The sequence below is a fragment of the Nasonia vitripennis genome, chromosome 2, assembly GCF_009193385.2.
Source record: "Nasonia vitripennis strain AsymCx chromosome 2, Nvit_psr_1.1, whole genome shotgun sequence".
In the NCBI taxonomy this organism is placed as follows: Eukaryota; Metazoa; Arthropoda; class Insecta; order Hymenoptera; family Pteromalidae; genus Nasonia; species Nasonia vitripennis.
In genome coordinates this window covers 1391283-1417639 of record NC_045758.1, presented here as the reverse complement: position 1 = coordinate 1417639, position 26357 = coordinate 1391283, and the positions used below count along the sequence as shown (strand labels likewise).

The 26357-nt window shown below is 46.8% G+C and overlaps 4 protein-coding genes across 18 annotated transcripts in view; 3 read left to right on the top strand and 1 right to left on the bottom strand.

The window, feature by feature from the left end:
- Positions 1-33: 33 nt before the first annotated feature.
- LOC100121138 (speckle-type POZ protein-like) lies at positions 34-1454 on the bottom strand. The gene is made up of 2 exons (XM_001604674.6): positions 1286-1454; positions 34-1197 (listed from the first exon to the last, which is right to left on the bottom strand). Exon 2 carries the CDS (start codon positions 1186-1188, stop codon positions 130-132), a length of 1059 nt encoding a protein of 352 aa, XP_001604724.1. The 5' UTR covers positions 1189-1197; positions 1286-1454; the 3' UTR covers positions 34-129.
- A 59-nt stretch (positions 1455-1513) lies between these two features.
- On the top strand, positions 1514-3012 carry LOC100121111 (E3 SUMO-protein ligase NSE2). 3 transcript variants are annotated; one of them, XM_008218280.4, is made up of 6 exons: positions 1514-1667; positions 1746-1900; positions 1970-2130; positions 2207-2300; positions 2379-2562; positions 2652-3012. In XM_008218280.4, exons 2-6 carry the CDS (start codon positions 1825-1827, stop codon positions 2749-2751), a joined length of 615 nt encoding a protein of 204 aa, XP_008216502.1. In that variant the 5' UTR covers positions 1514-1667; positions 1746-1824; the 3' UTR covers positions 2752-3012. The 3 variants fall into 3 exon arrangements, with proteins under 3 accessions (XP_008216502.1, XP_001604698.1, XP_008216503.1); XM_008218281.4 differs by having other exon boundaries at positions 1517-1671; XM_001604648.3 differs by having other exon boundaries at positions 1514-1900.
- Positions 3004-4717, top strand: LOC100678504 (nucleomorphin-like). 3 transcript variants are annotated; one of them, XM_008218278.4, is made up of 6 exons: positions 3004-3416; positions 3505-3651; positions 3726-3847; positions 3920-4155; positions 4233-4434; positions 4553-4717. In XM_008218278.4, exons 1-6 carry the CDS (start codon positions 3109-3111, stop codon positions 4654-4656), a joined length of 1119 nt encoding a protein of 372 aa, XP_008216500.1. In that variant the 5' UTR covers positions 3004-3108; the 3' UTR covers positions 4657-4717. The 3 variants fall into 3 exon arrangements, with proteins under 3 accessions (XP_008216500.1, XP_016840200.1, XP_008216501.1); XM_016984711.2 differs by having other exon boundaries at positions 3063-3412; XM_008218279.3 differs by lacking the exon at positions 4233-4434 and having other exon boundaries at positions 3069-3416; positions 3920-4198.
- A 2819-nt stretch (positions 4718-7536) lies between these two features.
- Positions 7537-26357, top strand: part of LOC100121037 — a 68241-nt gene continuing 49420 nt past the window's right edge. For 5 of the 11 annotated variants that reach the window (XR_004226626.1, XM_031922822.1, XM_031922824.1 and 2 more), the window contains exons 1-4: positions 7541-8395; positions 13526-13727; positions 20302-20463; positions 24755-25319. Coding sequence is in view for 9 of the 11 variants with exons in the window: in XM_031922822.1 (XP_031778682.1) it covers positions 13556-13727; positions 20302-20463; positions 24755-25319 (899 nt within the window). In the remaining 2 variants the exon portion in view is untranslated. Of the gene's footprint in view, positions 8396-13525; positions 13728-20301; positions 20464-24754; positions 25320-26357 lie in introns of all 11 variants that reach the window. The other 6 variants (XM_032597412.1, XM_031922823.1, XM_031922821.1 and 3 more) reach the window with 5 other exon arrangements.

Genomic DNA, 26357 nt, shown 5'->3' with positions numbered 1-26357 from the left:
TTTCAAAATTTCAAAAATGATAAGATGTCAAAATTTCCTGAAGAATTGCTTTATTCACTTTTATTAATGATATTACATATGAAAGTTATTTAAAAATTAAAATATTTCAAACAGTCTTGTCTAATCAAATTATTTAACTCTTACATTAATGATTTTTTCAATTGTATTAATAACTAAAGTCAAATGAGAATTCAGGGCAGTTTTGAATGATTTTGTTCCCATTACTGCTTTGATGTTTTTGGTGAGAAAATCAACTGTATTTTTCTTCAAATCCATAGCATTATGAGAATCTGCAAGGATAAGTATGTCGATGGCATTATTAACTGTAAGCTTCTTCTCCAAAATTGTTCCACAGATCTTCTTCAATCCTAGAATATCATACTTCTCAGCTACTATCAGTAAATCTTGTGCTGTAGACATTTTCATGTCTCTTACACTACCAGTATACATGTAATGCAACATTTCCTTCAATACTTTGGTTCCTACATCCTTTATTGGTACAATGTTCTCCACATTTTCTTTCATTTTGTGCCTAAACATTGCTGCAAACACAGAACTTCGTGAAGCTAGAATGTTTTTATGTGCATGAAAGACTTTTCCTCTAGCTACAAGTTTGATGTCGCTAAAATCCTGATTATCATAAAGCGTTCTAAGATCATTTGCTAATGCTGATGTATGGACATAATTCTGACAATCCAAATTGTAATCGTTGCTGCAGTTCAGTTCACATGCTATCGTAAGAATATCATCAACAAGTAGATTTTCTTTTTGGCCTACCATCAGATTTGTTTTACTAATAAAATGTGATATGGTGCACTCTGAATTCCAGGCTTTATGAAAATAGTGTTCACCCTGCACAATGTTGACTGCTTTTTCATTTTTGTCAATGATGGCAAATCGATATTGAATTTTGGTGTTGTTTGATAAACTAACAAGAGATAATCCCACGTAAACCGTTTCTTCTTCCGAAATGCCCTTTGGATATAGTACCAGACGAGCCTTATGCGACGAAAATCTTGGTGACTCGATACTCGTGCATGCATCTTGATAACGACTATATTTGTGAATCTTCCAAATGTCAACACTTTGAATGTTTTTCATTACCCCTCTTCTGACATGAGAATCAATTGAGTCAGTAGAGCTACTTTGGCTTAGCTCTGGAAATGAATCGTCGTCAGTGTCGGACATTCTTGAAACCTGTTTTGAAAATATGGCCGTTATTATTAGATTACCATTGACAAATAAGTCTACTAGATATAATTCCATCTAAGAATTTCTAACGCACCTGGTGATGTACTTTCCGGCGTTAGAATCAAACGCGTTCAATCGCGTGCAACAAGTAAAACTGATGAATCAAAACAACCTCGAGTGAAAGAGTGTGATTCTTCGAACATATCGCTATAAACGCGCCACGCTGCGCCACCAGTCGTTCTTGTCTCATTTTCTCTATATATTCTTTTGTCTGACACCTCATGGTTGCCAACTATAGTGAGCAAAAACAAAAATCCGGGCAGCTTTATGGCGCGCTAGCGGCGAGCGCGACAGTGGCCGGTTGACCGTCGACGTTTGTTGAATTTGTTTTTGGCTCAGTTTGAATGGGTATTTGACGGTTTGGTTGACGTTTTTCCTTGCAACGACATCGATAACGCAAGATTCGCATAAAATTTGTAGGTACTTATAAATATCATTTCGCTTTAGCAAGTGAAAGCGTGAAAAAGCATCGATTACTATTTGGTTTCTTTTAGTAAGTTATACAGAGAAAACGTTTTCGCTCTTGATCTATCTACGGTATAATTTTGAGAAAAAACTGAAACGTTTTAAAACATGACTGGGATAAACAATACCGATGCACTGCTCAACAGTTTTTTAAAAACTGCCCAGAATATACTCACGCATTTCGGTAAGTTTGTAAAAAGTATTAGGTTAGGTGCAAGATAAACAAACCTCTTGATGTTAATACTTTGTTCAGATGATGATAAGGATAACAGAACCAAGCTACTAAATGATTTGGAAAAGATTGTACGCAATAACTGCACTCATGATGAGAAGACAAAAAAAGTAACAAGCACTGTGAGAAATATAATTGGCCAAGGCGATGTAGAAACCAGCGAAGCAATGAAATTGTTTAAAGTAAGAGAAATATGCTTTTATTTTCTGTTTCATGCCTTTGTTGTCTACAAAAAAATATTAAAAAAAAAAATTTTAGGAGCAGAAAAATGAATTGATTGAGTACCAACCAGACATATCACAGAATGCAAGTCTCAAAGAGTATCTGCGCCAAGTAAAGGAGCTTTTAGATGGTAAGTTTTTAATCTTGTTATAATAATAAAACTGTTCACTTGTAAAAAAGGATGCTAAGTGATCATTCTTTAAAATAGCTGCAGATGGTACAAAACGACCTACACTTGACGATGAAGACATTGAAATGACACAAGATGATATCAATGTCATTGATCCATTTACCAAAAAGAGGATGACTGATCCTGTAAAGAACAAAGTATGTGGCCACATATATGAACGTGACAGTATAACTTCCATCCTTAAGATGAATAAGAATACCAGGTAGATATAGAGTTTTGATAAAATTTATTTGATTGACTTATAATGTATTTTTGAATAAACACTATTTTAAATTTTTTTTTTTTCATAAGGTGTCCAGTGATAGGATGCATAAACAAGAATCCTGTTCTCATGGAAAATATTGTTCCTGATATCGTCACACGAAAATATTTGCACGATAATCCAGCCTAAATGTAACTTATTTAATTTATTTTTTAGTTCCACATCAACATATCGCTGTACAAATTAAGTACAAAATATTTATAGTTGCCTAATTTTATTATTCCAAGTATTACATTTAAGTGATACATAATTCCAAAGTGTCTGTTTATGTGTAAGATTAAAATACATTGTTATAGTAGTTTTCTTAAATGTGTCTTCCACGACGCTATTTTTTATTGTTATTACCAGACAATAAAAATTGTATAATGATGGTATTTTCTTACATCAAAATTTTGTTTTTATTCTTAACTGTTACAACTTCACACTATTTAATAATGTTTGATAACTTCTGTCGTGTATCTCAAGAATGATGTCAAAGTATAGGCTATGTTTATATTTACTTTTGTAATATTTTTTATTTACTCTTTTTGCAAGACAGACAGATCATTTAAAAATTTTGATAGTTATATCAAACAGAATTTAACTTCTAATGCGAGTTTGATCATGAATAATCAACCATGTTTTGGATTGTGTGTTTTGAATATCTGGGACTCAAACTTCAGTTTCATTGACAGAAGTGCTGATGAAATCGCTTATAAACTACTGAAGCCTTCAGTTTCCACACATTATTGCACGACTTTGCTAAACGATTACAAACAGCAAGAGAGAAGGCATTATCTATTACTGAATAGTAAGTAAGTAATATAAGTTATACAGCTAAGATTTTGATAAATTTTGAAAATCAGCTTTATTTTTGTTAAACATTTTCTGATATGTACTTAGCTCAAGAGACAGTTCGAATGTGATCAATAACTTTAATGCTTTCAAAAACTGTCAGCAATATCCAGTAATATGGTTGTGTGGTGAAACTAAGTCCATGATATCTAATATACTGATATTGAATTCCGAAAACAATACAGAAAACGACCAGTGAGTTATCAGCAAAAAACGTTTCTGATTTATAAAATATATATTAGATTCATAATAAAGTATTCACTTTACAGTTTGGCTGATGCACGTTTTTATACGCATTATAAAAATATCTTTCTAGCAGACCAGAAGAAATACAATTTTTTATTTAATAAAACGCAAGATGGAATTCGTATTGATGAAAGTAATCATCAAGGTAACTTGACAATTACGCATGCATATACAGTGCAAAAAAAATGTACTAACCCAAACATGATTTTTCCTAAAGCTCAGTCAGTCACGTTTAAAGGCCGTCGACTTTTGTCCCATCTTTACTACGATGCGGAAGATGAAGAATCAAAATCTGCTACGCAGTCCCACACCAAAACCGGGAATCACGACGAGAAGTCAAAGAACAACGAGCTCGAAACGGAAGACGACTACGGTGACGACTTATACGACGACGACGATAATGCAGAGGAAGAAGAGGAAAACCAAGAGGATGTTCTCTACGAGGAGGAACCGGTGACAGATCGGCCCGATGAGGACGAAGACGATGACGAAGATGGTTAGTATTAAGTCCGTTGTTTTGATTATTACAGGTTCCTGTCCGAGCCGTAGCCGCAAAGCATCGCGACAGACTCAGTCGACGTCGTCGGCGCGTGACTAGGACCGGTTACAGAGAACCTCTGCAACGAGCTTGGCTCAGAAGGAGAAGAAGAAAAAGTCGAGGGTCTTACAGAAAAGCGCGCGAGGATTGCGAGGATTTGGGTACGACGCCGGTACCTTACTACCGCGATTACGGTGAGGAAGCCTGCGATGTATTGCGTTGGATTCGAATTCCAAAAAGATCTCATGAGAATTGCACAGATCCTTCTTTAAATATGAGACATTGGTTAATGGATTTCGATTTACATTTCAGATCCAGAGGAAGACATTGATCTTTCGTCCGCCGAAACCAGTGCACCGCTGCTCACACTCGTATGCTCGCTTGCTCTACTCACACTGCTAGATTTTATTTATTGACTAGTCTTTACGTCTGCTTTTATAAGAGTAAGGTAATAAACTCCTCTACATTTATTATGCATATCAAGTATTTACATTCTTGATTGCCGAGCATAAAAGCAGACGTTCACGCAGACGACTAATAGAACTCGCTCGATTTCGCGCGAAAAGATTATAAAAGCCCGGCATTCAAAGATGCACTTGTGCGTACGCGCCGAGCATTTAGATGGCGAATTGAAGATAATTGAAGCATTTCTGCGAAGCCTTTTTTTGCGAAGCTAATCGACGTGCATTCGACCGCCAGTTGCTCGCGCGCGCAGCAATTCATGTTTGTTACATTTCATCGAGGCTATAGTTGCGAGTCGTTAGCACGCGGCAGCGCATAATAAAACAAGTTGCAAAAATGCCGACGCGATTGTGCAATCGACCAAAATAGATCAATCAACTTTCGATCGGCGGCTGCTGCACGCGTCTCATTAAGCAGACGCACACACGCTGTTATTCTAGCCGAGAGCACAATGCACGATTGCACTCTTTTATATAACGTCTTTCCGCATAATGAACCGTCGGCTGCAGATGATAAATAAGTCTTCTAAGCTAGCGCTGTATAGTGTATCGTTCAAGTTCGCAAAACAAACTGCATTCGTCGTCGCGAACTAAAAGGGAACAGTATATCCTATCTTGTTCTAAACACACAAGATCAATTACGAATTCGATCCTTGTACCGTTTAAAGAATGAAAAAAGCGTTTCGCGCTGACTCAACTGGTCCAGCGCGCAAAACGGCTCCGTTCAATAATCGTCTCTCCGTATCTATGCATCCATCTATGTATCAACGTACTTGTACGAAGTCGCCGTGACCTTGCGATCGGTCGGGACGTCTCGGGGCTCGACATCATCACGGCCGCTCTCGGCGTTTCGTAACGCGATATCCCGCAAGGAATGCGCGCGAGGAGACCTATACGCTACCGCGGCCTGCGTGTATTAGACTCGACGGCAATGGATATGTTGTCTGCGCGAGATGATGGGATCTCTCGCGCGTGTCAGTGACCTTCCGCAAAACGGGCTGCTTCCGTTTCTAGCTGAAAGTGTATATTATGCTCAGGTTCATCGTGGCGTTTTTAAAATGCTGCTGCTACACATACGTGGGAAAAGTTTCAAATCCCCTGGTGCGCCTATATCGATTTTGCGATTTCTATAGAGCGTCGATGACCCAATTTCGAGGCGAGTCAGTTTTTAAGCAGCGTAAACGTTCAATATAAAAGAAATATGGCTTACTTTGCCCGACTTATTCCACTTGGCTCGCGTGGAAGTAGTCGTGTGCGGATTGGCATCCAGCCAGCGAACTGCAATACAAACGTGACAATGGCAGTATCTAGAAAGCCTCCGCGTTATAAACGTCGCTCGCAGAAAAAGTAGCCAATTAAATCTAAAATCTAACAGTATTATTTCTGGGGAAAAAATGGGACCACTTTACAAAGCGGCCAATTTTTGGCATGGGTGGCCTACCGCATACAGTGTGGAATTTTAATTCTCAAAGCTCCGACACCATTCATTATCTAAAGCTCATTTCGAATACAGCCAGTGCGTCCACTGCAGCAGCGTCAGTCGCGGGTGTCGAACTGCATGCGAAACTTTGATCGTCCTAGAATGCAAATAACGCGAGAGAGAGCGAGATACACATCCGCGCACGTGATCCGCACGAGAAAATCCCTGCTGCGCACTTGTAGGGATTGCAGCGCTGGCCATTAACCGTATTTTTCCTGCTTATCGACTACGCCCCGAGTTAAATGTCACAACGGCGTGCGCGCAGCGAATGACGTACTTACACATAAAGTCCATGCAACGCCCGTACTCTCCACCGCGCGAGGAAGGGACACTTATTTTACGCGAGTCTTTTATGCAGCACAGCTCGCTTTACGGCTTTCCGATCTCTCCGAGGGGATGCAGTGCAGTATATGTATTGTGTTGCCGGTTGCATGCGAGAGCGCGTAGTCGCGGGCTCTTTTATCTCTCTATGCGAGAGAGTTTCCTCGAGTGGAACGAGATGCGTTGCTCGTCTTTTTCTCCTTCTTCTTCTTTGATCTGTACGGGATGCGTACAGGCTTTTTATACGCCCTTTTTAATCGGAGTGGGATGCCATTACGTTTTAGACGCTCAGAGCTCGGTAAAGTGTAGGAAAAGCGTTTTAGCGATTCTCCGCGTGCGCTGCTGAATTTTAGCGCAGATAAGGAAGAATCACCGCGGTGCATCTTAATAAGAAAATTAAAGTATTGCAGTGCGTAATGCAGCGCGTCCACAATGCAGGGCTGCGTGCGTCAGTTCAGTCACACGTACACTTCCACTTGTGTCGGCGGTTCCACGTCCACTTGCGGTTTCCTCGATTCATCGTATGTGTATATAGGCGCGTCGAGAGTCGAGGTTTGAAGGGGCTCCTCCTCTCGACGGATAGCCAAAGTCGAGTCAAGCACACACGCTCGCTCGTGGATTGCGCCGCTGCTCCGTGGCGAGATTTACAAGCGCGGTTGCGGTGATGGACTCGTACTGCAATTGATATTTTGTTTCAACTCGATTAGATGTATTTTCGGATTTTCGAAGTTGCCTTTTTTTTGATCGAACCATAGATGGTGGTAAAATGAACGAAATAATTCCAAAACTTCGAACGCTCCCGCTACGCTTTCAACTACTCTGCGCAGTTTGATCAACCGACGACAGGGGTCGCGGCCGAGCGCGCACTCCACCAACGGTACCACGTGTCGGTGCTGGTGGGGATGTGGCCGGCATGCGCGCGACTGCGAGTCAGACAAAGAGAGAGCTATAGCGAGCTATATAGCTATAGCTGTATAAGCGAGAGAGCAGTCTCGCTCGCCGCCTGCGTGTGCGCCCGACGGCGCTAAAAAACCGGCAGTAGCGCGAGAGAGAGAAAGCAACAAACTCCCGAGTGTAGCAGAGCTCGCTCGAGTCGAGAGCGCGGAGAACACCGAGTCAGCGACACGCCGCTCGTCTGTGCGGGACTGCTGCGCCGCCGCCACCGCTCTCTGCTGTGTGTGCGTCTATTGTATATATTACGCGCTTCTTCCTCTCGAGCGAAGGATTATGTGTATCGCGTAGTATAGTACGCGTAGTAGTGAGAACCAGGTGCTACCAAAGAGTGCGCGCGCTTGAAAAATTTCCCGCGAGTCCTGCAAGTGCTGCTGGCGACGCAGGCGCAGTGTTACACGCAACCGCTTTTCGCATGTCTCGCGATAAGCGAACGAGAGGAGAAGAGCGCGATAGTATCGGAGATGCAGCGGTGCAGCCATCCGCAGTGCGCGATGCTGACGCGACAGCCGCCGCGTAGACGAGAACGATGAGGACCGCCGGCGTGGCTCCTGCTTCTTCTTCTTCTACTACTTCTCGCAGTCAACTGGCACTACTACACAGGTGCGGTACAGCGATCGGATTGTGACAATCCGAGTAGGATACGTATACAGCAGCGGAGTGCAAGCAACAGTGTGTGAAAGCAAACCTAACTCGTGCGCCGCGTATAGCCGCGTCTATACGCGCATGCAGCAGCGGAGGAAAGGAGGGCATTTAAAGAACCTGGATCCGGAGGATCGACGACCGAGAGTGAGAGAGAGAGAGAGAAAGAGAGAAGCCAACGCCGAGTGTGTGAGTGTATGTATGTGTTCGTATTCGTGTGTGCAGCACGAGATACCTCTCTCTCTCTCTTGCTCACTCGCTCGCTTGCCCTGGGATAGAGCCTGGAATGCGCGCTGACAGGTAGGTCGTGCCTTGCTGCTGTTGGAATCTTTTTCGAGCCCCCCCCCCCCTCTCTCCCCGCCGGAGTTCCTTCGAGAGTGGCTTGTGTGCATCAGCGTCAGCGCACAGCCTTCTTCTCGCTCGTTCTTTCGACGATGTGTACGCGTGTGCGGGAGGAGAGTTTTTTTTTCAGCCGAACCTTGGGTTCCGGGAATTCGTGCGGGATTTCGCGGAGAAAGGGAGCATTAGCGGCCTGCACGCTGTGTACCGGTATGTTTTGATGGGGTTCTCAGAGCTGCGAGGTGTTTTCGCGGAGGCGGCACTTTAATGCGAAAACGACACGTGCGCATATTTCACTCGCGGCCAATAAATACGCTTTTATAACGCGCGCGCGATAAGTACGTCGCTGTTTTTCATACTAGCGACGCGGGCATTAATTCCGGAGCGTCGTTTCGATATGAGTAATACCCGCGCTGCTAAATTGCTCCGAAACAACGCATGCTGCACAGTCATCCGTTGTTTTGGTGAGCGAACAAAGCAGGCCGCACGCTGTCGCGTTCAGTGTACATACCTCCGGCGCCTCCGACGTAAATTCCACAGGCGCCGGGTGTATTACGGGCAATTATTACCGAGAAAATCAAACAAGTATACCGCGGAAGGCAAATAGAGCCGCGCGACGGAGAGACATTCCGGGCGATTAGCTGCTGCCGGGCTTATCGCTCTTGCTTACATATACAAGCGCGCGTCCGTTTCGTCGCGGGGCCGAGCCGTTGAATAATCAGTCGTCGCTTTTTGCGCGACGGAGCTGCGGTATATCGGGCGTCTGAGGTGGAAAAAAAATCGAGTCCGAGCCGGATCTAAACAGCGAGATAGCACGAACGATTCGCCTCATTAGAAAGCGTAAACATGCTCGTTTTCGCTGGTGAACCGGTCGTTGCAAAACACTCTTACTGCATAGGTTCTCCTCCACTTCTGATATAACTTTCGATGTACATCGGTATATAGAATCCTTCCGTCCGCTTCTTCGTGCGACTGCTCCGCTTTTGGCCTCTTTGTCCCTCTCCGAGCAGTGAGCGCTGCATTGTGTGTGTTTACGAGCCGTCCGTCCTTCTCTCATTCTCTTTGCCACTGCTGCGCTTCGCTGATTATCGGGCCGAGCGTTGCGCCAGCGCGTTTCAGCGCAGAGCCTTAGAAGGATTAACAGTTGACTTTACGAGCTATCGATCAGAGATGAAAAACTCACGGGCTCGTATTAATATCGCGAAGCCATCCACCCGAAATAACGTTGATATATTTTTACAACTGCAAAAGAGCGATCAATGCGCACACTGGGCACTGGTCAATAATTCACGAGAGAGCAGCCGCCAAAGGAAACGTCGGATCTGTCAACCCACGCACAAGCACGTGTTGTACCTGTCAGGCTTATACACACACACACACGTCCACCCGAAATCATCTCCCTCGCTGGCGCACGGGGGTCGCTGAACGATAGAGGATCTCTCGCTTTTTTCTCTCCTTTCCAACACACACACGGCCACAGAGAGAAGCGTAATATCATACGCGATCTGGCGATGACGTCGGCGACCCGTTATAGGCCCGGCGTTTTTCGGCGCCGGCAAAAAACGAGTTCCTCACCTGACGCGTGCACGTAGCTATTACCTATATAGCACACTATACGTAACCGGGGAGTGAAAAAGGCACGGCGGCGGCGACAAATTGGAACTCGTGGGGCTAACGGTAAGCGCGCACCGACGACAATGTTCCATTCTTTTCTATTTTTAATGTCCTGCTCTTTCTCTCTCTCTCTCGTTTCTCTTCGCTACTTACGCTCGTCGTCGGCTTAGTGGAGCGAGAGAACTGCGTAGCGCGGTAGCTATACGAGGGCAGTGTAAGTAGTTTCGAGGATTGTAGATGTTAGTCATACGCGCAGAGGTTTCGGGATGACGCAAGGGCAGTTAAGTTTTAATGGCCGGCTATTTAGGCGCAGATTTCCTAATGAGCCCACGTGCTTATCTCCCGCTTGTAAATTCGTCAAACGAGACGCTGCTAACCATGAAAAAATGAGCGACGGTTAACCGAGCGCCGAGAAAAATAATCGATCGGCACGTCGGGAACGTCGTCTCGCGGCCGTCGAGTGTAACGGATTCCGCTCGCGACGCATTCTGCGGATACACGCACGTGGCCAGGCGACGAGAGCGAAAGAGACAGAGAAAAAAGAACGGCTCGATGCACGTTACGCAATCTTTGCTGCGTCGAAGCGGTGTATATATAGGGAACAATGTTCAATTGACGCTCTCTCTTTCTCTCTCTCTCGAGAGAGAGCGGGTATAGAGAGTCGATCATCGCTTGTTTAGGCGAGATCCGATTGCAGCTCGCTTCGTTACATAACGAAATGCACTGTTAATTCACGCGTACATCATCGTCGAGCCAACAAATTCCTCGTAAATAATAATCGTTTTTTATAGAGCCATCCTTCATACTTCTGGAAACGTATTTGTTCGACTGCTCGACGTGCGGGCGGGCTTCTCCTCTTCTTTTATTATTTTTCCTCGCCGTGTGCCGCGCGCTGATTCCTATACAGTATACGTGTGTGTGTATGTGTGTGTGTGTGTGTGTGTGTCGTAAATTGCTTTCCTCAGCCGACGTATATGGCTCGTGAATTATTTTTTCTCTCGGCTCGAGCGACGCCGAAAATAACGTTTTTTTTCGATCACTTCCCCGCGCGAACTCATTTTTGTTTACGACTCTACCGCTCCGCTGCTGCTGCTGCTGCTGCTGCTGCACACGAAGTAAAGAGCGAATCTATGGATACGTAACTGTATAATGCACAGAGCGAGCCGCGCCTCGAATTCGGCGAGGTCGTCTCGCTGCACTCTCGTGCGCGCGTTTAGACTACTTTTATATCTCTGTCCTCTTTTGCGATTTTCGTTGGCTTTTCTTTTTTCGCTCCCGCCCGTGTCTCGATTCTTCTTGACCGAGCGTGACGGTTTTACGAGCTGTGAAAAATCATCGTAAATCTCGGCCGCCTTATAATTGCTCCCGTGGGAGGGTGTGTGTTTGCACACGCTCAGGCTTCATTCCGCGGGGACAGTATGAACAGTATGATACACAAGAGACAAAACTCATTGTTCCAGCGCCGTGTGTGGGACTGCTTTATCGGGATTTTATACGTCGAACTATATTTTAAAAAATCCGCGAGGGGAGAGAGAGAGAGAGAAAGAAGGTATGTAATTAAGCGACTTTTTAGTGGCTGCACAACGACGGACCTTGGAACTTTTAATCTCGCTTTCATTAAAATTTAACTGCCCCCCGCAGTAATGAAAACTTTTCAGATATACCTCCTTCCCCCCGTCCAAGCACACACGTCGCGTAAACAAGCATCCCCTGCGCGTTTTTTCGCCGCGCGAGTCTATGCTAATTCTCCGGGCAGATTTTTCGTTCCGCTCGCGCGCGAAAAAACGAGCTGCTCCTCTCCCCTCTCTATATATAGCCGCGCACTGCACTCCGCCTACAAAAGAAGCGAGGAATCTCGCTTACTATGGAGATTCCTCCGCGCGGCGGCGGCACTTAAATCCGAGCCGCTCGCGCGCGCGCATATCCGGCCAATATTTTTAAGCCATAAGCCCAAGAAACAGAGAGAGAGAGAGAGAGAGAGAGACTTGACTTTCACGCCGCGAACAATGATACGTCTGTGCAGCGAGTCGTGCGAAATTTTCGAGAATTTTCCCACAGAGACTATGTATAGGCGTTCTGTTATATTAAAGAGACGAAAGAGCTGGAAAAATATTGATATTGAAGCTGTTGCGGGTCGTTTGTTTTCCGTTGTTGCTTGTTTGTTTGCACTCTCGTTGACACGCGGCGGGGAGAGAAAGTCAATGTCTGCGGATGTCGCTAAAAGGCTCGCGGGCTTCTTAGAAATCGCGCTCGTGTTTGCCCGACTGTTATCGTTTCGATTCTAATTCTTCTGCCAAAGTCCTTACTCTCGACAAATTTACTCCTCGGCAAACAAACGCAGCTTTGAAATCCAATTTCGGCGGTACTAAGGTATAGCCCTTTTTATCGAAATGATCGCGCACGCGTGTCTTATTTTCCGACGGTGCCGACCTTCTGCCGTTGAGCTGCGGCTGTGCGTGCAAAAAGAAAGTTTCCCCGATACAGCTGCGAGCATTATATTGCGAGTCGCTCATCAAAATTGGATATGGAAGGCGAGGGTGGCTTCCGCTCGATCTTCTCTTGGAAATTAACGTTCTCCCCTCGGTTGAATTATTTCGCGTCCTCGCTTCCCCCCCCCCTCTCTCTCTCTCTCTCTCTCCGTATTCTTTAATCAACAGGATGTATATAGGCATAGATTAATTTCTCGTGCGCGGCGGCGCATCAATTGTGCAGTAACGACGGTGTTCGATCGATTTGGAAATAAAATAAACGTTATGCTCTTCCTCATTAAACTCGTATCACCTCTCAAACCCGTACCCGATATCTCTGTCTCTCCCACCTGCACCTACACCGTACGTAGCTGTAGTTATACGTACACAAGTGTATACGGAGCGACCGAAGGGAAAAGACCATCTCCAGCCGTTACACACAGGGGGAAAACGAAAGCCGAGTAGGGAAAAAATCCGGTACACGCGATAGCATCGCGCGTTTTAATCTAAATTTCAATGGCGAGCTGCGGTTTCCCCAGGCGCCCGCGCGACTGTATAATAACCGAAGCCGGCACTGCATAGGTATTCGAAGAGCAAGAGAAGAAGGTGCGTGCGCTGTGTTGGGAGGAAGCGCGCAGAGAAAAGAAGAAGCCCCTCGACAGAAAGAGTAGTGCGCGGCAGGAAAAGGGGGATTCACACTTCGACGGAGCGGCTAACGACGAGACTACGACGTAGGCGAACGAAAAACCGTCGAAATGCTATGCCGCGCGTGTGCTCCTTCTTTTGCGGCTCTCTATGCAACGAAAACATAGGAGAGATACTATACTGCAGCGAGCGCTCGGTGTCGAGAATGTGCGTACGACGCGTAAAACGAGTATACAATCGGGCCGGGGGATACGCTTTTTATCTTTTTATTTCGAAGTTTCGCGTGCCGGCGCAAATTATTTTTCAATGAATAATCTCACTCATTTTCAATCATACTAATCGCAACTTTTCTCTCTGACTCCAGGAAGAAAGCGCATGCGGAGCGCAGCAGGTGATGAGCTCAGCATCGCCGGAGGATCCGAAGAGCATCAGCACAAGCTGCCTGGACAACACAGCCATGGGTCCAGAGATGGACCTGGCGAACCGACCGAGTCCCTGGCTTCCGGCCTACGGTTTCCAGCTTCAACCGCACTATCAACCCACGCACGAGGATCTACGCGCTAACGGTTCGTTGACTCACTTGCGCCTGTCGCTCACACGCCGCACACACTGTATACGCTTCCTCCTCCTCCTCCTCCTCCTCCTCCTCTCCTCGCTTCTCTTTCTCCGCAATGTCCGAGCGTCTTTCATTCCGAGCTCGTATACGCGCGCATCACGTCGTCGACGACGAAGACGACGATGGCCAAGGTATGAGGAACTACGGTATCTCTCCGCGGCGTCGTAAACGCTGCGGATTAGTTCAGCGAGGAACGATGTTTCGCGAGGCGAAGGCCAATATTGGCACACAATGTGTATGCGCGCGCGTTCTTCCTGTGCCTACTCACCAAAACGGAATATTATTCAAATTGTACTCGCGCGCGGAGAGCTGTAAGTAGAACCGTAACAACCGGTTTCTTTTTTTTCCGGCATAGAGAGAAAAAAAGCGCGCTCGCGGATACTCGTGAATCATCGTAGCTGAAACATATGCTCGTCAGAGTAAAATACACAAATCCCTCGGTTGGCGCTGCACGCTTTGTGTGGCTCGCGCGCGCGCTTCCGGGCTACGTCGAGAGAGCCGCACTTCCGGCGGCGAAGGCTTGAAAGGAATGCCGGCACGTTCGCTATGCGTAAATATATGCTCTCTCTCTCTCTCTCTCTCTCTCTCTCTCTCTCTCTCTCTCTCTCTCGCCACGGCTTCTTTAGCCTCGCGTGTATACACACTGTTATGATCGATACTTTATTGCACGAGGAAAGCGAGCGGCAATCAATTTCGCACGCGCGAGCCTTGCGTCAATGCAATAAACATTACTCAATATCGGGATCAGCTGATCGTCATCGCGAGCGTATTACAATAAACAAAGCGGCTATTTTTGAAACACCGCGCGGCTACTTTCTAATTACTTTCGCGCGCGCGCGTTTGCTATTCCCATCCGGGGCCGCCGACGTGCAGTGTACGTGCGTGCAAGTGTATATACTCGCTCTCCGCGATGCGAAAACACGATAAGCGCATCAGAGTCTCTCTCTCCCTCTCGCCACTTTAAAAGACCGGATGCACACACTGCTCTCGGGCCTTTAAATCTTCGGGATTTACGCTCTCGTGTCTTCTTTTCCCTCTCCTCCTGCTGTCGGCAGATTCGCCCGCAATATCTGCATCATAACGAGGCGTTTTCGCGACTAACGAGCGGCTGATTAAAAGTTTTGCCTAACGAATGTAACGTAGAGAGGCCTATTGTGCAATCGGCCGTTGTTATTGCGCGCGTACGTAGCCCGGAATTCGTTATTGTTATCTGCACGGGTGTATAATTACACTCCGTCGTGATCCAGAAAGTTTGTTTTCTATGGTCGTTGTAAAAACCGGCCGTGAATTGATTGTTCAATGAGACGAGGAGAGATAGATTCGCGTAATTGATCGACAAGATCGGAAATCAGCGGCTACGCTGTTGTTACTTAATTGCTCGATAAGCCGCTGACTCTCAGGGGACTTTCGATTTTAATGGATAACGCGCGAGGCGTTAAGCTTTTCTTTGACGCGCTTATCTCGCTATCGCGCGCGCGAGTTATTACAAATATTTTTGGAAGAGATAAATCATCCATCGTCTACTTTCGATCTCAGTTGATTAATGGTCTCTAAATTCTGAAAACCTCGTATAGAGTACAATAGAAGAAAGTCTTTCATCATATTAATCTAGCGAATTCCGAATATGAAACGACCGCGTCGCGAACAACTCTTCCTGATCTCCCTCACTCAAACACGCGATCTCGATAAAAGCGAACAGTATGTTCGAGGAACACTTGTACTCCTATCTATACAGATAAACAGGCTCGGGAGAGCCAAGGTTTGGCAAACAATGGCACGCAGAGAGAAAACGCACTTTCCGCTTACAGCACGTACACATACGTTATACACTCACGCTGATGGCGCCTCTGCTCTCTCTACGCTCCAGATAACCGTCCAGTTTCCATGTGCGTTCTGTGCACACATACACACACACACACACACACACTCGCTCTCCGCTGCGGCATGATGCGGCTGCGGGAAAATCTGCAGAACATGCTAATAACGTCGGCGGCGATCCGCGCTTTAGATTAGCCCGGGCTACTTTCCAGCTGATTCTCTCTCTCTCTCTCTCTCTCTCTCTCTCTCTCTCTCTCTCTCTCTCTCTCTCTCTGCGGTCGACGAAAAGCGCGAGCGGCAAAAAATCACGCGACCCGCTGTGACGCGCTCCGAAGACTTTCCTCGCGTGTGCAACGACGCACGTGTATGTGTGTGTTGGGTGTAGCCGAGAGCTGAGATTATTAAATGGGAATTAATTGTAAAGCGATGCCTTCGGTTTAGCTCATTATCGTGTTGATGTTATTCTCTCGGAGCTGCAGCAGCAGCTGCGCTGAACACGTTGTTATCTTAATCAGTAAACTAGTTTTCTATTCATAATAGTGACGTTATATGGCGGATGTGGGTGAAGCTAATTATACACGTATGGTCGCGCGGGTATAATCGAAATGACGTTGGCTCCGCTGCATATTAGCAGCAGTAAATGAAATTTACACGGTTTATAGCGTTATTTACGTCACACTGCGTCTTTTTCCAGTATAGGAGATGCGATGGCTTCGAAAGAATTCTGGAGGATGTACGGACGAAAGAGGAAACTTGCCTATGTCCTTATTTATACGGACGTTGAGATCATCTTCATCAATTTCGAATAAACCCGAACAATGGACGGACTGAGATCGAAGATTATTTATTCAAGGCGACGCATAAAATCCAAATTTACTGCTAGGATTACTTCCAAGTGCGCTCACTCGTACAACAAGCCCCCGCATTGTCTAACGTCTTCGTAACTCTTCCATCGACTCGTCGAGATTTAATTTTCAGCGGCTTTGCAGAACAGTCGCTTTTTTGTCTCTTCAGCCGCGCCGTAGTCGCGCGTTTCTTACATATAACGCAGCAGCGCGAGAGACTCCTGCATATTTACATGTGCAGCAATTCGAAGTGGTATACGTATAGCATATTCGAGCTCCTCTGCGTTTTAATGCTTCGCAAGGAATTTCAGGGTCGCTTTCTCGCCTATATATCGATCAGCCGTGTGTCGCTAGCACTTCTAAGCACAGCCGAGAGCTCTATATATGCGATACACGCGCGATGACTGTTAAAACGACGCTAATTGCCGCCGCGCGACTATGAGTTGCAGATTCCGCCTTGTCCGCGGGTAATAAAGATAAAACGCCGTGAAATAGTGTTGGCGAATCATACGCACACACACACACACACACACGGCTGACGTCAGACGAAAAGTCAGTCCATAAATTCAGCTTCTAATTTCGTCAAACGCAGCGCTCTTATCGGCGAAGATCAACAGAGCGAGATTCCAGCCTTCTCGCGTGCGAAGCACCAGTAACACCTTTCAATTAAAGCGCAACGAGAGAGAGAGAGAAAGAGATTCCACGAGCAATTAGCTCTCCCGAAGCAAAAAGCTCCATTACGTCCAAAATCGGCGCGTGCGCTTCCGCGCTCGATCCTCGTTTTTCCGCTCGTCAAGCTCTCGCGTCGACTCCCATTAAAAATCGCATTTTTCAATAAGCATTAGGTAGCTCAGACTGCAGCTCAAGAGGGAGAGAGAAATAAAGAAAGGGCGCATCGGTGAGCGCGAGAGATAGAGAAAGAGATAGCAATTTTCCCGACCATGAGGCACTCGGAAGGTCGTTATTCCGCGAAGTGGCTCGCGAGTGTAATTGGCGAGCGCTCGCGGATCGGAGAATTGCACCGCACGCGATTGGTTTCTCCGCCGCATAGCACAGCGCATAGCTGCATCTGCAGCTTGGAAATGCAATTCGCCGGCCGACGTTTTGCACGTGAACGCATAGCGGAGAGCAGCGTATGTATAGGTGTAATATACGTGTGTGTGCTTGCTATAGGTGAGAGGGAGAAGGCGAAGCGGAGAACCACCTGTTGCTGCTGCTCGGCGGCAGCGTTCTCCGCCCCGTTTTCTTGCGCAGAGCGTCACGCGGCCGCGCGCAAGTACCGACGAAAGCATACGTGATGCGAGAGAGCTTGTGCTCTGTAATTTTTTGTCTCGTCTGCTCTTTTTTCTTTTTCGTTGTTATACGGAGGAGGTGGCTGTGGCGAGTTTGGATTTTTCTTGATTGCTCGTTGGTTTTTTCGAAAAACGAAAAAAAGCAACTGTATACTTGACCCATTTCAAGAAAATAAAAGTTCAACGCGTCAAGTCCAGTCCAAACGAGCAGACCGCTTACGCGGTGAATGTCGTCTTTCTCTCTGACGTACACACTCTGGCGCGAAAAAGAAGTTTCATTATGAAACTCTTCGATCATCAGGAAGTGCATTTACGGCGATTCAGCCAGTGCGTTACTGCAGCGCGCGTGCAAACACGCGGCAGAAAAATTTCGGTAGTTTTCGTGATTGATGTAGGTTCGAGTTGGCAACTTGGTCGCGGATTTGCGTAAATCGGCGCTTTTTACATGAGAATTGCTCCCCGTTCGAGTGTGACGCAACCGGGCAGTTATCGCTGTACCTACGACATTATCGAGTTAAATTTTTACGGTACACGCTAACCTCCTTCTCCACAAGAGAAAACAGTGTTTAATCAGCTTAATTTTACAGAAGCACATTCTCATACTTGAAAACTTAAAAGGTCGACGAACTGACCAAGTTTCTCGCGAATTCGCTCGGACCGAGGGCAGTGCACGCGAGAGGCACACATTCGCGCAGGAAATAACGCTATTAATCATAATCGCGGCTGCGCCCGCACGCGTAAATGATGGGCCGCTGCGCGTGTATCTATGTGACACAAGCCTCCGGCCTCGCCGTTCTCTTCAAACCAATCTAAGCTGTCTGTCTCTTGAATTATTCATGAAATTTTTGCGGGACTGATCCTTTTTCGTAATCTTCGTTACTCCCAGCCGAGCCCCTGTCCAATCGAATCAGCCGCGCGCGATAACGTAAACAAACGCACTGTTTACCTTGTATACGACGATTAATCAGGGATTTTCGGGGACAGCGGCGGCAGGAGACCCCACATCCTCTCGCCGAGCAGACAAAATTTCATGAAATCAAATACCGGGAAACTTGACGAAACTGTCGTCATCAAGCACGGTTCCCCCTCGAGAGTTAAATGAAGCTGCTGCAGTAGTAGACGAGGGGAGAATAAAGCGTAAAAGAGAAAGAGAGCCGCGCCGCCGCCGCCGCCGGTGAGCTTGTTTTTAGAACGAGACAAGAAAGATACGAGGGAGGAGCAGGTTTCAGGCGCCACAGACTCGCGCGCAGAGCAAAGGATCTTATTTATGGAAACAAACTTGCGACAGGCAGAGAGAAAGAGATAGAGAGAGAGAGGCTGTGTATGAGTGGTTAATTTCTTGCGCGAAAACGCAACGGGCTTCTTTGTTCGCTGGAGGAGGAGGAAGGGGTCACTGACCTCCATGAGCTACTGTAATTTCTGCGTTTGCGAGTAACAGCTCAAAAGAGTAGCTAATAGTGGAAAAAATTCATAACTCGCTGTCTTCGACTCGTTATTCTTCTTATTATAGTCCTGTCCTTGAACGCTTAGAACCACAACCAGATGAATCAGCTCGTTCGTCTTCCTCGACTTTATGTTGAGTAGAAACCATTTACTCTGTGTCACGGGCTAGCTCGCGTTAATATTTCAAAAGCCTACAAACTACGTGCAAATAGCGACAAACTCTCTCTCTCTCTCTCTCTCTCTCTCTCTCTCTCATTATTCGTAATGCACTCCAAGATGGCCTACTCCGAATCAGGATAGATCTCGGGCATTAATCAAAGTAGCGCACTCTATCAGCCACCAATAAATTAAACTGCTTTATCCATCTGTTCGCGCCATTAGCATTGTATCGTTTGCAAAACAGCGCTGCGCGCGCAGCCGCCGCGAATTCAATTCCTCGATGAAAATAGAGCGACGGCGGCGGCGCATTTGCATGAAATATCGCGAACCAATTCCCCGTACATCAGCCCGCCTACTTTCGATTTTTCACTGTATATTACGCTTACCGGCTCTCATAACTCAGGTAGCGCAATAAGTACTACAATACCCGCGCGTAAATCGGCTCTCGTCGATCGATGCAGCGCAACGCGATCGTCAATGAGTCAGGCGCGTCGAGTTCCGAGGATCGGATCCCATTAGCCATGCTCATCGGCTGCGCCTTTCCGCCATTCCTTTGCACGCAGCGGCGCTTTTCGAATTTTCGACGGAGCAGACGAGCGTAATAAGACACTTTGCTGGATTCTGACCCAGTTGTCGTCGTCGACGATGGCACTTGACAATGGCGGTTCTAACTGAGTGAAACTACTTTCTTTGCGACGGCTGTTTACTTTGTGGATTTAGTGCCGCTGTAAATAAAGCGAGTTTGGCGGAGGAAATTTCAATTGCGTCGCTCGAGAAAGCTGACTCGCGCGCTTTTTCTTGCCTCTATTGTCCACTGCGGGTATACATTTTACAGATCGATAATTATCGAGATTGTTGAACGTCTCACAAACATGATTGAGTGTCTTTCTTTTCCATGATTTATAGCCTCCATTTCTACCCCTTGATTTCGCATTAGCCTAACGAGACGATTGCGTTGTTGTTGCAGAAACGATGCTGGTCCAGCAGGTGGACTTTCTGGAGACGATTCTGGAGGAGACATCGGACGACTTGCAGAGCGATTCCGACCGCAGCGGCACCACCTACTGGCTTGGCTCCGACTCGGAAACCGAGAGCGTCATACACATAAAGGCTGGACAACGTACGGCAGGTGGGATTGGATTTTTCTCTGAAATTTACTGCTTATTCATCGCGCGATGATGTTTGTAAAGTCGTACGCGGATTGTTATGGAAAACACGACAATCGCGAAGTAGGAAGAAAATGAATAGGAAGAATATACGCGTCGATGCTGAGTTTCGCAGATGAATAGTGCAGTAGCGTAGATATACGTGTTACGTAAGCCGCTCGGCAATCACTATAAGTATTATGCTAATGATGAACGTGGTGTGCTTGTTTACTGTGCCAATCATTTTAAGTTAAGCCTATCGAAGTGTTTGCTATTAACATTACCTACGCACGCGATGGCGTAACAATAGGCATAACAACGAGAAGAGCGAGTCTGTTCGTGAAAAAAATTTAGCCCAGAATAAGAGAGACTCTGCTCTGAGGTCATTACGCAAATCAAGCAACTCCTTAATTTGAAGAACTGATTATACGCGTATTAGCACGCGCGTGGGATAATTTCATATCCTCGAAAGCCGGCTGTTTTTTAACTCGACGCCCGGCTCGCGCTATAATCTGCATGAAAATAACCCCCGCCAAGAGGATGGATAATTAAAGACGCTAGGTCTGCTAGGGCAAAAAAATAGATTTGCATGCGTGCTTTTCTCTCACCGACTATAAAGGCACTGGGAATTTTTAGTTAGATTGGACTACCGAGCCTATAGAAATTGCACTTATTTAACTTTCTCATTTCTACAGTGATAATTGGCCTAATTGTTCCGGAAGCCTGGCTCAAGCGCTCTTAAAGAGTTTAGTCAGGCGTTCCACAAAGTTATTCCTTATTAGTGCAGTGGCAATTACAAAAAGACGAGTATAACTGTCACTTTCTCTCTAGCGGTAATTCATCCTTCGGCAGATGTAATGGCTTTTTCAATTCTATGCAATCTGCAACATCGATTTATTCGCGATTCATTCGAGAATCACGTTTTCGAAAACGAGTATTCCCATACAATACCGCTCACGCAGACGGAATCTCCACAAAACCACAATGCGTCAAACCAGTTCGACTCTCGATCGCTCTCTTATGTGTATACACGTATAGTATATGCGCGTCGATGACTCGTGCGATCCGGAGACCGCCATAATAATATTCCAGTGTGCGTTATTGCAGGAATATGTGGCATGAGGCGAGCGAGATAATCGTGCAGCGGAATTCAGCTGAAATATTTACTTTCGCCCCGTATGTTGAAGCGTTCTCCTGGCTGCTGGCGTCGCGTCGTGCTTCGCTGCGCAACCGGTTGCCGCTCTGCAGGCGGCTTCAACGAAAGCGCGCGAGTTTCGAATTCCGCTAACGCTGCGCGCGTTGCGGAGGAGCTTTTAGCGGGAGTTTCGAATACCCTCTTGAAAACAGAGGTCTTGATGGTTTTATATCAATTTTAAATGAAGTAATTATCAATAAAGTTCATATTCGAAAATAGTAATTACACGCATTGCGTAGCGTATAATAACGAGGCAGCGGTCCCCTTCAAAAAAATATACAAAGACCAAAAATACATATAATTTTCGCCGGCACCAAATTAAGCGCTTCATACGCAAACAAGCAGTCTCTTGCTGCCGGGCCTTTTTTCTCAAAGCGAAGCGAAAAAAGGGAACGAGCAAACTGGCAGTAATGACAGCGAAGAGAGCAGAAAGCCGTGACGGCAAGCGGGAAAAAAAGAATTTAGAGAGAGAGAGAGAGGCGCCGCGTGCCATGCAATATTGGTGTGACGAATATAATGCGTGACTTGAGCCGAAAGATTTTCCGCGGCCGTTGCGACGGCGAAGGCGATTGTTTCATCCGCTATTTTTACGAGGGGCCTATGAATAGAACCGACGGCTGACCGTCTTTCTTCTCGCGCGCGCTGTTTTCTTCGATGCGCGGGGAGGGAGTAAAATTTTCGAAATTGAAAATTTTCGTATACGCGCGTAAATTTGGAAGATTATCACTGAATTATGCATCGCATCCCGGCGTCTCATTAACTTTTACGACCACTGCGTCCCCCGCCGTAAATCGCTCATCCGAATTTCTTCATGAAAATAAATCACTCATCTGCCTAATCTAAATCCCTTATTTTTTCCCCGAGCTCTCCGGCACTATAATCTTCCCTCTAGCGCTCAACAAAAGACTGGGCATCGCATTATCGCTCTCGGCATTCCTCGAGATTCTCTTCTTCTTCGGCGCATTTCGCCGCGACTACTTATTTGACTTTGCGCAATTGACCCCGCGCTGAGCCTCTTTGCTCTCGTTTCGCCGGTCGTTGTCTCCTCCGCCTCGTCGTCGTCGTTGGATGCAAAGTGCACTGCTGCAGCAGCGAGTGTGTACAAAGCGTGGGAAGAAATTTCAGCCTCGCTTTAACTCGATGTGATAAATTAATAGACGCTAAGTCGATGATGAAATTAGCCGCACCGCTTTGACTAATATACGAGTGCAAAACAAGCGAATGAAAGTATAACGGGTATTTTTAATATCGCCCATCGGATATTGGGTTACTCAAGGCTGTTAAAAATATACGTTTTCCCTGGAACTGAAATATTGTTTTTGCAGAAGCTTCCAGTCGCCGCCCACGAAACATGCGTATAGCATCTCTGTTTGTCTCTCCCATAGCCACGATCATCGTCGAAAAGAGAAAAAATCGCGACGACGGAATTAGCATCGGGGGACTTTCAGGCTTAAAATTTCGAGACAGACCACGTTAAAAAATCTCTCGATTCCAGCTTTGACTCACTGCAGTGTCAATATAAGGCGCGGAGCAGCCGAGCGTTGAGTAACGAAAACAATTTTTTTTTACCGCGTTCGCGCGCGCGAAAGTCTGTCAGTCACGTTTCGCGGTTGGCAAAGTCGCACTTCTATTTCTATCGCCCGCGAGCGGAGAGAAAAAAGTCATTACATTTTAGCATGGGCGAATAAATCTTCGGATTTTTCGATGAAAATAGTCGACGGGAGAAAAAAAAAAAGAAAATTCTTTTGCTTCACAACGAGCTTATTACATACCGCCTCTTCTCTCGAGGCGTCAATTTGCAATGTATAATTGCGTGCGAAAGCTCGAGCGATCGCGTAATCCTTTGTTCCCGCTCTAACACTCGCGCGGTCGTCTAAAGTTAGATCGTCTCTCCGAGTACGACAAAGTCTTAGCTACTGCACACGCAGGTACATTACCGCAACGTCGAACTCGTGCAGTTTTCTGGACCAATCTCATAGGCGTCTCTCGCGAGGCTCGTGATATCACGCACGCGTGAGAGATGCTTCGACTCTGCGTTCTACGAAGAGAAAAAATGCGACAGATTTTATTGCGCCCGATGAAGTAATCAAAACGTGCGCAGACTCGTTTCAAAAATAAAACAAACAACGTACGCGCGCAAAAAGTTTTTCTCTCTCATCTCCCCGCTGTAGTACCTGCAAGTCCATCCAATGCACAGCGTACAGATGTAGGTAAACAAGCGCAAGGTGATTCATCAAGGCTGCAACGCATCCTCCGTATATATATAAGAAAGCTTGTCTTCTTTTTTCTCTGCTCGGGCATCGTACACACGCGATTCCGATGCGTTAGAAGAAGAGAAACTCTCTCGTCGCGAAAGTGGGTCTACGAGAGACACACGACTGCTTTTTCCGTGCGTGAACACGCATGTGCGGAGGTTCGTTCAACCGGAAGTCCATCGCGCTTATGGCATTAGACGGACGCGTTGACGCGCGCTGCACTACTACGCCGAGTTTTTTTCGCGTCGAGGAGGCGATGGAGCGTAGCTGATTCTAGCCATAACGGACTGATCGATTCATCGCGCGCGGGGAAAGTCCCGGTGGCGGCGCTTTTGACGATAAGAGATCGTCGTCGCGCGTGGGTTTGTCGCGAACGTTATTCAATACACAACGGCCCCAATCAGCATCAATCAGTCGCCTCGGCTCCGAGAAAATTAAATCTGCGCGCGCGGGCGGCTCCTTGCGAGAGAGAAAATTCCGATCACGCATACGGAAGTGGCCATTGACGGGAGCGATTTGCACGTTAAGTCGCGCTCGCTCCAGTTTCATCAAGTCTCTCGGGGGTCTTCTCGACGCGCGTTTGGCCATAGCTAGCTCTATACGGCTCTTTATTCAGGCGCCGTCGCAGTCGTGCGCTCGGGCTGCCTATATCCCACGAGGCTTAATTGAATTAGATCCTCGGAATCCAGCGGTGGCGGCTGTCTACGGCAATCGAGCGCGTAATCGATGAGCCGCGCGTGCACACGATGAAGAGCTTTTTTCTGTACCTTGCTAACTTTTCAGTTTGTACGAATACTAAAAGCGAAACGATTTTTTTTTTCACAGAGGAAAAGCAGGATGGCAGCGGGAGCGAGTGCAACTCGGTGGTCCCGAAGAAGCGCCGACGCAAGAACGGCACCGACGCCAACAGCCTGGACCAGCAGAACAACGGCTCTTCGCCGCGTTCGTCCCGCGACTCCTCCGCCTCTTCGCGCTCCAGTTCTCTCCTGCAGTTCGAGTCCCTGGAGCGCACTTGTGCGACCCTCTCGCCGTCCAGCTACAGCTTCGACTCGCTCGAGTACAACAATAGGGTACAGCTGGCCCAGCAGGGTATGGCCAACGGAAGCCTCTCCTCGGCCAGGCACGAGGCTTGCGCTTCGCCGGACAGTCTGGAGCAGGACTACGTGGGACACGTGAACGGATATCTGCCCGACGTGCAGAGAGAGACGAACGACGGGTTGTTCGGAAGACTGAGGCCTTACCGGAGCTTCGAGAGCCTGGGGGAGAAGGATCTGATGCCCAGGGAGCAGCAGCTAGGAGGACTGCTGTCGAACGGGTTCGCGAGTCACGCTTTTGGAAAGAATTGCGACCTGTCGAGAGTGGCGAGGAGGCCGAGGTCTAGGAGAAGGAGGTAGAGTTTCACTCTTTTCTTCACACTAAAACATTCCATTTGCACTTTATCAACGATATGCCGTTAATTGTTAGTTTTTGCATCTCACAGTAGGTAAGGAATCACTCACTCGTGATGTAAGTTAATCAATATGGACATTACAATAATTTCTCTCCATCAAACAACTTTTGTGGCATGCGATTTATTGCAAGAGAACAGCGCGTACATAGAAAGAATTCGCTTCGCACTATAAATACTCATTTTCATCCGAAGCAAACGACGAGGATAAAGATAAAATTTTCACGTCAAAGTCCGGCAATAAAAGACGCCCCCGTTCCAAACAAACGCCGCTCAAGTTCACGCCGTAAAACCAAGACGTAAAAAAACACCAGCTCTCGCACGCGCCCATTTGAAATTCCACGCAGCAATCTCGACACCTATGACAAAAATCCAAAGCATCGCATAGCTGCGGCTCTCTTTCTCTCCCTATACACAGCCTCTGACGTCAAGCCTTTACAGAATTTTCAAAGCCACCGGAGAGAGTACACGGCGACGACGTCGCTACGGGTAGATACACAAAGAAAAGCGCCCTCTTTCTCTTTCTCGGTATACTTACTGTTCTCGATCGACCTTAAACCTCGAGTGGGGCGCAGTCGCTCTTTAGAATCTTGGCAGTGTCGATTTGGCCGGGCCGCCACGTAACCCGAATTTTTCTTGGCTCCGCGCGACACCAGAGCAATAGTGTCAAACTTGACCCTGAAGCCTTTGCGCTGCTGATGCTGCTGACAATCGAACAAAATTTCTCCATTTCATATTGCTCGACTATTCCGTTTCGATTGGCTAACTCGATAGTCGCTTAACTTAATGATACACTTAATAGGCCAACGGTTAGCGCGTCTTCTTTGGCTCGGGTGAGCGTAAAAAACGCGCTTTATTATAATGGCCCTTAACTTATCTCAATTACTTGCTCCGAGAAGTAGTAGTCTCTCTCGCGCGCCGCCGCGGTATTATCCAATGAAGCCCGCATCTGCGCGCGTCATGCCATCGACCAGTATACAT

What these genes read in the sequence shown, in the direction of transcription:
- LOC100121138 (XM_001604674.6), bottom strand. Translation starts at nt 1,188, where the DNA reads ATGTCCGACACTGACGACGATTCATTTCCAGAGCTAAGCCAAAGTAGC.
- LOC100121111 (XM_008218280.4), top strand. Translation starts at nt 1,825, where the DNA reads ATGACTGGGATAAACAATACCGATGCACTGCTCAACAGTTTTTTAAAA. An exon ending in AAGCAATGAAATTGTTTAAA is followed by an intron (nt 2,131 to 2,206) that starts GTAAGAGAAATA and finishes AAAAAATTTTAG; the next exon opens with GAGCAGAAAAATGAATTGAT. An exon ending in AAGATGAATAAGAATACCAG is followed by an intron (nt 2,563 to 2,651) that starts GTAGATATAGAG and finishes TTTTTTCATAAG; the next exon opens with GTGTCCAGTGATAGGATGCA.
- LOC100678504 (XM_008218278.4), top strand. Translation starts at nt 3,109, where the DNA reads ATGTTTATATTTACTTTTGTAATATTTTTTATTTACTCTTTTTGCAAG. An exon ending in TGATGAAAGTAATCATCAAG is followed by an intron (nt 3,848 to 3,919) that starts GTAACTTGACAA and finishes TTTTTCCTAAAG; the next exon opens with CTCAGTCAGTCACGTTTAAA. An exon ending in TTCTCTACGAGGAGGAACCG is followed by an intron (nt 4,156 to 4,232) that starts GTGACAGATCGG and finishes TGATTATTACAG; the next exon opens with GTTCCTGTCCGAGCCGTAGC.